Here is a 10562-nt window from a genome sequence, read left to right as displayed (position 1 = left end):
GGACACTTCACTTTGCTGGTGGCAGACCACACAAAAGTGTGTTGTAAAGTAGCAACTGTCACATCATTTATCAAATCACATTCTTATACTTCCTGATAAATGACTACAAAAATATCTGAAATGGAAGTTTTTATTTTATGTCTGATTAACTTCCAACATTAAAAGACTGCACCTAAGAAGCAAAAACAAGCATCAAATTCAACTGGAAAATTTGGAGAGGAAATGCTTTTTCTCTAGAAATTGGCACCAGTGACTTTTTGAGAAGAAAGTGAGCATAGTTTATCAATTTATCTAAGGCTACTTCAGGACATTTTCGTATTCCCAATTCAGGTGATTAGAAATACTACATGAATAGTATTACTTTTATGAAAAAGGAAACCATATTTCATAGTCAGGAAGGTATAACTAACACAATTTCCAATGAAACCTATTCTTCTGCAGCCATGTAGCATTTTTAAAAAATCAAACCACATGAAAATAGTTTTTTCCAATTAATTTAAGATAAAGGAGGCAGTGATGAAGCCACTAGTGACCATAATTTCTTCACTGACATTGAACTCCAAATGTCAAGTTGCTCCAACTTTTTTTCCTTGACTTTATGGTTCCTGACCTTCTTCAGTTGATAAAAACTGAGTAAGCATGATATTGTTGGAGGAATCTCCCTTATGAGAAATTGCATTGTTGCCTGAGGGGGGAAAAACAGAATAAAAATTATTGTTACCATGTTGGAATCAAGCGTGAGACCAAAATGAAAATCAGCTGGGAATCTCTTAGTTTAGGAAGATGTTAGGGAAGATATAGATGTGTTTTTTTGAGCATTTCTGACATCACTGAAGCTTGCATTTGTCAGGCATCTCTCATTTCAGAAGTGAAGTACTATCTTTTTCAGATATTATTGGGAAATAACGTAACAGATTTGAGATCACAGTATGTTATCACTGGAAGGAACCTTAGCAGTCTCTTAGTTTTCCATTTTATTCATGAGGAACAAATGCATAAAAGAGCTTTCATGAACTTTAGCTTTAATGAAACTCCAGTATATGAATGTAGGACCAATGAGTATCATAGGTGGAGGAGAGAGTCCTGTCTAATGCTCAGAAGGTGTGGTTCCTCCCTCCCCTGGGACATTTTAACAGGATATGTCCAGCACTTGGACATAATCACATGGCCCCATTCCTGCTGCTTAGCAACTGGCACAAATGGGGTGATTTCTCCCATTAGGATACATGTTGATGTTATCTACCCACTTCTCAACGCCATGGCTTGGATGATCAGTACCACAGATATCTACATGCATTTGTGCATGTGCATACACACACACACACACACACACACACACACACACACACACACACACACACACACACCCTGTGTCTAACAGAGGAAATGGGATAATTTGTGATGAAACTACTACTTGGTAGTCTCCCTGAGCATCAAATCCCCAATACTGCTGTATCAGCATTGAGCAAAATTAGTGATACTCTCTCACACTTCTCATGTAGATTTTTTAATAGCTGCCATTGAATTGTCTTTGCATTATGTTTTCATATTCTTTCTTCCCACCTTTTGTGATAATTATTTTTATGGTGATTTACCTTTGTTTTGCACTGAGTAACGTTTTGAGCGGTTGGGTTTGGAAGATATCTCTGAGGAGTTTTGCTGCACAAAAGAAAAACAAATCATTTGAATGTTCATAGTATTCTTTTGGTGATGGGGTCTGCATTTCCTGACTTCTTTTGGTGGCTTTAACCATCTTTTATTCTGTCAGCATGACTCTCTTTTCAAGAACTTAGAGTAGTCCCTACCCCTTTCTCTGCTTTAATCTACTTGAAATGCCTAGAACTTACCTCCAAATGAATTTCACCTTTCTTTATATTTTCACAACTATTATTAACAACAATTATGCAATGGATTTAAGGGAGATAATGATCTCCTCCTCCTCCTTCTTCTTCTTTTTTTTTTTTTTTTTTTTGGTTACACCAGGGATTGAACTCAGGGCTGCTCTACCACTCAGTAACATCCCCACATCCCCAGTCTTTTTTACTTTTTATTTTGAGACAGGGTCTCACTAAGTTGCTCAGGCTGGCCTTGAACTTATGATCCTTTTACCTCAATCTCCTGAGTAGCTGGTATTACAGGCATGCACCACTAAGCCTGGTAATATCATCCCTTTTTAAGATCATGCTTATGTTTCTTTGGTTCACACCCTTGTCACTGAAAGAATAACCTACGGAAAAACCAGTACTCCTAGTAAAAATGCCGTCTGTTAGAACTTTGGGTTACTCTTTTACAATTTAACATTTATCTCTCTTTTGAATAATCCCTCAGTCATTGGTGCAGAGATATAGAGTCCAATAATTTTAAAACTTAATTATCAAAATGAAATAACATATTTAAAAAAGAGACAGCATGCACTTATTGGAAAAGATAAAGGTGTTTAGACACATTTTACTCAATATATCATTCATCTATTCATTAATTTCACTTCTAATGTTGAATGTCTCTGTATATTAGGCACTGTTTTTTAAGCACTAGGAATATTGGAAGGAACAATTTCCAATCCCTGCTACAGTCCATGTCATATGGAAGCTAAACCAAGGTGGGAGAAATAGGTTTTTATTATATGCAGTAGGTAGACCAGTGAGTGTTTCCCAATCTTCACTGAGTTATATGAGTGATTACCTCATACTGAGCTCTGAAAATAAATTATAGATAGAAGGAAAAGGTCTGTAATTTTCAAAGCAAAACAACTGATTTCCCAGAATTCGAGGCTCATATAATGTTATAACCCTAAAGGAAAATCTTAGGGAGCATTGAACTTAAAACTGCATCTTGTTCCATGTGGAAAGAGTAATTTTAGATTACAGTACACTCAGAAACTCTACCAGGTGGAGGAAGAAACATGTCAGACATAAATTTATGTGGATCTAAACTGTTGAACAACAGGATCTGAATCACTGGAACTGAAAGGTGGGTCTATAAATTCAGTCTTTGTGGCTAAGTGTCTGTAGAGGCCACCAGAGTGAGCCTCTTAGTGCAGAGTTATAGAGAACATGGCTGGGAGAAATGAAGGGCCAAGAAAGGAACTCTGAACCTCAGCATGAAGAGGCTATTGAAAGAAATTACATTGTGGGTTCACATAGAGTTTTGGTGGCTGGAAGGATGGTCCTTGCTGAGCATTGCTGGCTTCCTCTTCTATTCCCTTCTGTCAAACATCATATTTTCACTGATGTTGCCAAGATCCCTACCTCGTTACCACTTTGCCATCACTCAGTGAACTCTCAACACCATGATGCCAATCTGTACATGTGGCTCTATCTGCATCCATCTGGTACTTCCTGTATCAAGAGTAGTGGCTAGTCACCCTATCTTTAGTCTGCCACTAAGTCCATCTTCCCAGGAATCCTCTTGTGTCCCTTAGCCTCACTTTCCCATTTGTATTTAAACTCTGCCTTTACTGATTCATCCCTCCCAGCATACAGACTTGCTTCCATCCATCCTAGTAATCGTAATGATCCCATCACTCCTGGTCCTGAGTCCACATCTTGTTCCTTTCCTATCTCTCTCTCTCCCTCCCTTTTAAACTCATAAGTGAGTTTCTTGATAGGACTATCAGTACCCAGTCTTATTTCTTCTTCACCTCATCATACAAAATCTAGGTTTCTGCTTTTCATTCAAACTCCCTCATAAAATTACAAATACTCATCTTTTCTTCTGCAAAACAAATAGTTATTTTAGAATAGATGAGCTATTTAACAGATAACAAAATCTTATTTTATCACCCAAGTTGGAAACAAAATTGGGGAAGGGTGTAATTCCAGAAAAAGCAAAGTACTCACTGATCACTCACTCCTACCTTCTGAAAAGGACCTTAGAAACAGGGAGAAACACTGCAGGCATTTTTCTTTTGCTTTATTTTATTTCATTTTCTCTCTCTCTCTCTCTCTCTCTCTCTCTCTCTCTCTCTCTCTCTCTCTCTCTCTCTCTCCTCTCTCTCTCATGTCCAAATGAGAAAAAAAAAATCTGACTTCCTGCTTTGCTGGGTCGGGAATGTCCTGATTCATTTATTCAGTAAAGGCCTCTCTTTCCATAACTTCCTTTTTTTCTTTAAAGTAAATAATGACATTAGTTTCACATTTTCTGCTTCAAAGGACTTTTCATTCTTTAAGACATAAAATCAAAATCGCAGAATGTTAGAACTTCCTTAAGTAACTAAGCCAACACTTAATTTTTACAGCTGAGAAAATTGAAGCTCAAAAGGACTAAGGAAGTTTCCCAAGGTCACACAGTCAATTGGATTCAGAGTCAGAAACATAGGGCAGGTCTGCCTGCCCATGGGCCACGCCTCCCTAATTCACAGCAGAGGTTTCCAGTGGGAGATGCATACCAAGGAAGATTTCTTAATGCCAAATGATTTCCTCACTAATTTTTATTTCAAAAGGATATACCGTCACTGGTAAAAATCTCTGAACACCCACATTTGGACACAGTTAAGTCAGTTGATTTTTTATCAAACACAGATATCTCTGCTTTAGAACCCTCTCTGAAAAGCCCATTATCTCTTGCTGAAAGAAAAAAAGTCTAAATCAACATTGAAAATAGAAAATAGGTATGCAAGTACTTTTGTTTCAAACTATACTATCATCGTAGGACTGCACTTTTGTGGCAAAGAATGAAGCAGAAATCCTCCGGTTTCATATAAATTTATCACATGGCAGACTTAAGAGCTAAAATTGCAAGGAACTGAAATGAACAATATTGCTCAAAGATACTCACAAACACCCACAGACCTCATGCTTCAGCATCCTTGTTGGTTCCCATGCCTTTACATTAATTAGTTCAATCTCTTCCTCCCTCAGTAGCTCCTTTTAAGAGTATCAACCCTGTGCCAGGCACCCTTAGAGACACCAGGATATTACAGTGGTGACAAAAACCTCCAAGGAGTTCATATAGAACTGGACTGCTGCAAAATTCCGCAAAGAAAAAAATGCAAAACTGGAACTCTGTGCATTGGAGCAGTAGATAATTACCTTTAGTGTCTGCATCCAAGAGCTTAGTGGGGACAAGTTGTGGCATAGAAGTTGTCGTAGCTAAAAGGGCAAAAACAAATAGAGAAGAGGAACACATATATATGTATATATAAAATATATGTGTGTGTATATATATACATACACACACATATATATAATATACATATATACTAACATACAAACATACTAAGAAAAAAACTGCAGATTGAAATTATTATTTCTAAGACTACAGGCATGACCATCTAGTAAAAAGATTATTTTCTTAGCCTCATTACTAATAAATAAAACTAGCATTAAACAAGGAACAACACTTCCAAGGCCACAATAACTCAGATTCTAGTCATCAGTAATTGGCAATAATTGCTAAATTGAAGTTTATCTGTGAAGTGAAAGGTTTTCCTAACCATGAGAATGGTACAAACAAGGCAATTATTAGTACAATTAGAACAGCAGATTGTTTCTTTGTAAATAGAGGTTTGTGATGTGCAACAATTATGCTAATTGTAAAGTATTCCTATCTTATTAAAACAGTGTCTACACATCAATAAGCTTCACCTCTGTCTTCATCTCTCTCAACAGAATTGCTCAATGCTTGGGGAAAATAATAAGTTTCATTAATTTTTTTCTATTATCTTTCACTTAAACTGGTGGTCCTTCCTTAGGAATTTTATCTAATGTGGAAAACTATTTTAACATTTGCTATGCAAAGCTCTAAAAACACAGCAAGTAGATATAATTTTAGCATATTTTAAATGAATGAACAATGAAAGTGGCAAAAGGGAATTTACTCCGTAGTAGAGGAATTTTGCTCTTGAATCATTGTCACACCATAATTTAAGTTAGAAAAATCAAAAGTAGAAAGAATTTCTCTCTCTTCTGGTAGTGTCCACAATTACATGTTGTGATTAATTCTATACAACTTTGTCAACACTGACCATTTTAATTTCTGTCTTCTGGCTGAACCTACACTTTGTAAAATTATAGAATTTTATTACAAAAGTACCTGTTGCCTAACCTCCTACTATATGAATAAAAGCCTCAGAACTGAAGTGGGGTGGGGGGTGGGGGGTCAAGGGGTGAGGGGTGGGGGTGTGAGCATAGAGAGGCCTGTGTTAGGGAATGAAGAGAGAAATGAATATGCACATACCTTACTATCCAACAGTATTCCAAAACAGAAGATGAAAAAACCCTTTAACAAGAAAAAGGAGAAAATCACACATTATTTTTTTTTCTTTTTCAGAACAGAAAGCACCTGTATGTAACCTAGTTCTGTTTTATCACCCAACATTGAATTTATTTTATTGTCTATCTCCTTACTAGACTGCAGGCTTCTTGAGGGCAGGAACACTGTGTGACCTTCCCAGTGCCTGGCACAACACAAAGAACTCAAGGACTTTTTCATGAGTGTGTAAATAAGTAAATGATTGAAGTGAATGAAGTTATAAGTGCCTTTGGAGCTTCGTTCTCCTCTACTGTGCCATCCCAAGCCTGAAGCAAATCACTTCCATTGGCTTCTGTATCTCAGTCCTTATTTAGACCTGCCATTTAATAATATTTACGATGCATTTATGACAGCAGCTGGCACTGAGGTCCAACCCAAGGGCCAAGCAGAGGAAGCTGACTTCTATCGGCAACCTTTCTTTCAAGCACAGCTCTTAGAAAATCTTGGCAAGGGCTTTCTTCAACCTTGAAATCCTTCTCCAAGTCAGAGAACCTTCCATTGATGTTTGTTCAGACAGAATACAGACATGTGCCTGCCCTGACAGGAACACCTATGCTTCTCATCATGGGGTGCACGTTCCTTATGACTGCCATCTGCACCACCACCTGTAGGATCTATGTTGAAGAGCAGAGAAATAGCTGCTTTTAGGAGACACATGTTGAACATTTACTAATTTCCATGCACTATGCCAAATGCTAAGTTATCTCATCAAATCCTCACATTTACTCTTTGATGTAAGTATTGTTATTAGATCCCTTTAACAGATGAGGAATTGAAAGACAGAGAGATCAAATAAGACCACATAGTTGACTTCCAATAAATATTTGAGTTGAGGCATACCTAACTCCAGAGCTCAAACATTTAACCACCACTTTCCAGTCATTGTCCCAGGTGACCTGAAAATACCTGCATTAAACCAGGATTGAAAGCTTTCTTCCATATATATTAATAACTAAGGATTATTTTATCCATCTACTCTGAGCACTTTTTGACTATAAAAATGTAAAACTCATTCTTTGTGGCAGAATCAGCAAGCTTTTATCTGTAAAGACCAGATAGTATTTGGGCTTTGCCAGCCACATTATCTCTATTGCAACTTTTCTGCTATTGTAGGGAAAGCAGCCATAGACCAAGGCCAATGAACTGGCATGGTTGTGTTCCAATAAAACTTTATTTACAAAAAAACAGGCTGCTGGTGTTCAGTTGCTGGCCCTGCTTATTTGCTTTCTAGGGACTTCCTTTGCACCATTCAGAGTCAACAAGTACTTTTTATTTATTTCTCTGTCTCTGTGTTTTTTCAGAGATCTGCCCAAGAGAAAGAGGACTGAGGTAACAGCAAGAGGGATTAACATTAGTTATGGGAACTCCAACAGATTCAAAGCTCTATGGTAGATTACTGTATAAATCTGGATATTCTGGATATTCTGCTTCAGTATGACCTTAATTTTGGAGGAAAATAGATCATTTTTAAAAAATTTATAGTTTCCGTATAGCTTTCATTACAATCTTACTAGAGAATTGTTTTGTCTACCTGAGTTATCTATACTTATTCCAGTTATGTAAGAATGTAATAGATTATTATTTGGAGGGTGGGTGGGGTCTCACCTGGAATGCATTCAGTAATGCAAAAAGAACATGCCAAGCTGGATTCTGGCCATCTACCAATGTTCCTATACCAAAGCCCCAGGTGAGCCCCAGCAAAGGGGTCAAGATGAGTAGGCTCTTCCCCATTCGGATGAAAGTGGCCTTGTCGTCCTGATTCAGTCTTTCTCCAACAGCTGGCCTCCAGAGCTTCGAGAGAACTAACAGCACCACAACCAAATTCATAGCCACAATAGTCAATGCAGGGACAACAAAAGCCAAGAGAGGTTTGCTCTCATCAGACCAATTAAGCCAGCACACATCTTTGCTTTTGTAGTTATTGCTAGGTTGTGTGACTGCAAGGGTGATGACTGATATAATGAGAGGGCACCCATAGCCCACACAGAACCCAATAGCCATCATCAAACTCATAGCCATGTGATGGAACACGAGAATGATTCGATAAGCCAGCAGGAGGCCAAGCAGGAACATCCAGAAGAACAAAGAGAGGTAGAAAAAATGTGTAAAGAACACTGCAGCTGTGCAGACTCTAGAAGGGTTTATGGTGGTATCCACAGTGGCCGCAATAATAAACCAAACATCTGCAATCAAGAGGGACAGGGCTATGTTCACCATGCAAATATGACGTGCGCGTGAAGTTTGGCTCTTCTTGATCTGCTTCCAAAACAGAGCCTCAATGATCAGGCATAAGGTGAGACTTCCCAAGGAGATACCCAGTCCCACATAGGTGATCCAATTCACAGCAGGGACAATCGCAGAGGGGACAAAGCGTGACATCAGCATGGAGAAGGAGGTCAGGTGAGTACATTGACACGTCACCATATCTAGACTTTCATTTACTAGGTGGCAGCCTCCACTGTCCCATCGCAAATGACTGAAATCCCAAAACACACAATGAGGCTTTCTCAGATTTGACTCTATCTTAGAGAATATCAGGGAAATTTCACTTATGGAATAGTTTGGGATAACTGTGGATATCACAGGCCCATTGACCTGAACATTTTCATTTTGGGTAATGGGCAGAATGTTTCCAAAGGTCAATGAAGCCATGTTGATGATAGTTTCTGGAAGGGGCTTCTGGAACTGGTCTGGTCCAATTAACACGTGGCCTCTGATGGGAATGGAGGTATTTTTTTGGAACATTTCAATCTGATAGTTATAACCCAGTTCATACTGACTTTCGGTCACTGGAATCCCTTTCCAGTTAATGAAATCTCGAGAAAAATTCAGAGGCAGAGCAGTTGAAGGTATCAGAATGCTGATGTTTTCCAATGTCCTCAGTAGTTGTGAGCTAACATCCTTTTCTTCTTGCAATAAAATTGTCCAATTAGTTATTGATGATGAATTAAGAATATGATCAGCTATATTGATGACATTCTGAAACACAAAGATGAAAGTTAGTGTTTTCAGTAAAAAAGATGAGAGGTCTATGAGTGGATAGTTATTTGTGTTAAGTTTAGGGAAAATGCTTGGAAAATTGACTCAGCTGAGGATCACATTGAAGCTCATCAATTAAATTCAGCTCTGCTACTCTGCACAGCAGAGACTTTGGGGAAAGAAACTTGGTTCCAGGATGACCACCCCAAGGCATTCAGAAACACACTGGGCTGAATATACATCCTTCAGTGCCCAAAGGTGCATTCCCATTCTCCTGAGTAATAATGTGGAGACATTATTTTGACAAATTTCCATATTATGATGTTTGTTTTGCTAACATCAGAAGTTAAAAATCCATGTCATGGGTGGTCAAGATTTAATTCATGTTTTTTGTTTGTTTACTATACAACATATAAAATACAAATCCTTACAAACTAGACCCAAGCATCAAATCGATGTTGAATTGCTGTAGGTTTTTAGGGCCACTCTGAGTTTAAGAGATTCCTTTTCCAAGCAACTCCTTAAACATTGCTATTTCCTCCCACAGGACCTCTTTCTGGCTTTGGACTCTGATTCCCGGGCATTTTGCTGTAGGTGTCTGCCAGGTTTTACCCTATCCAGCCCTTTGTGTCTTCTGGCCCAGAGCCTAGTGAGTTTATTCTACTTCCCCCAGGATCCTCTGCTTTCTCTTGTTCTGTTTGTGTGCTGTTTTCACTCTTAATTTTATACTTATCCTTTTTGTTTCATATTATTTCAGCTGGTCTCTTATGAATAAAATACAAAAAACAAACCTGAGTATCTTTTCTTTATGACTTTAACTTATTCAAATTTAATGTCATAATCGACATAATTTTCATCATACATAGTCAAGTATGATTGTTACATAAATTACATAATATGATTTTGTAAAATGTTACAGACCTTCAAATATAAAATGCAAACATTTGAAATGTTTGGAAGGACACTTATTGAGCAAATATTTATTGAGCACTGCTGTGCACCACTTGTTATTCTTCCAGGCACTGGGGTGATAATTGGAATATAAGCAGCAGCTGCTATTCTAAGATGATGAGATTAGAGATCACTTAATTTTCTTTTTGCTTATTTGCATTTCTTATAGTGATCATATACCATCTGTGTGATCTTAAATTAATTTTTAAATATCCAAACGAAACCATGAATTCCCCAGTTGAGAAAAGAGAGTTCTTGTAATGTACACAGCTAAAGTCAGAGCTTATGGCCACAGGAAAGAATGATTATAAGCTGCTAACATGTATCAAAATTCTGGAGCCCAAGTCATATAATAAAAAAGCCCATCCCATTCTCTAAGG

At 37.8% G+C, this 10562-nt stretch overlaps 1 protein-coding gene across 5 annotated transcripts in view; it reads right to left on the bottom strand.

The window, feature by feature from the left end:
- Positions 1–478: 478 nt before the first annotated feature.
- Positions 479–10562, bottom strand: part of Adgrf1 (adhesion G protein-coupled receptor F1) — a 36910-nt gene continuing 26826 nt past the window's right edge. For all 5 annotated transcript variants that reach the window (XM_078019927.1, XM_078019928.1, XM_078019926.1 and 2 more), the window contains 5 exons: positions 7858–9231; positions 6178–6219; positions 5031–5090; positions 1596–1659; positions 479–685 (listed from right to left, as the gene is read on the bottom strand). In XM_078019927.1, the coding sequence (XP_077876053.1) occupies positions 597–685; positions 1596–1659; positions 5031–5090; positions 6178–6219; positions 7858–9231 (1629 nt within the window). In that variant the 3' untranslated portion in view covers positions 479–596. The remainder of the gene's footprint in view (positions 686–1595; positions 1660–5030; positions 5091–6177; positions 6220–7857; positions 9232–10562) is intronic.

Source organism: Ictidomys tridecemlineatus, chromosome 8 (genome assembly GCF_052094955.1).
Source record: "Ictidomys tridecemlineatus isolate mIctTri1 chromosome 8, mIctTri1.hap1, whole genome shotgun sequence".
NCBI lineage: Eukaryota > Metazoa > Chordata > Mammalia > Rodentia > Sciuridae > Ictidomys > Ictidomys tridecemlineatus.
This window is presented reverse-complemented; position numbering and strand designations above follow the sequence as displayed.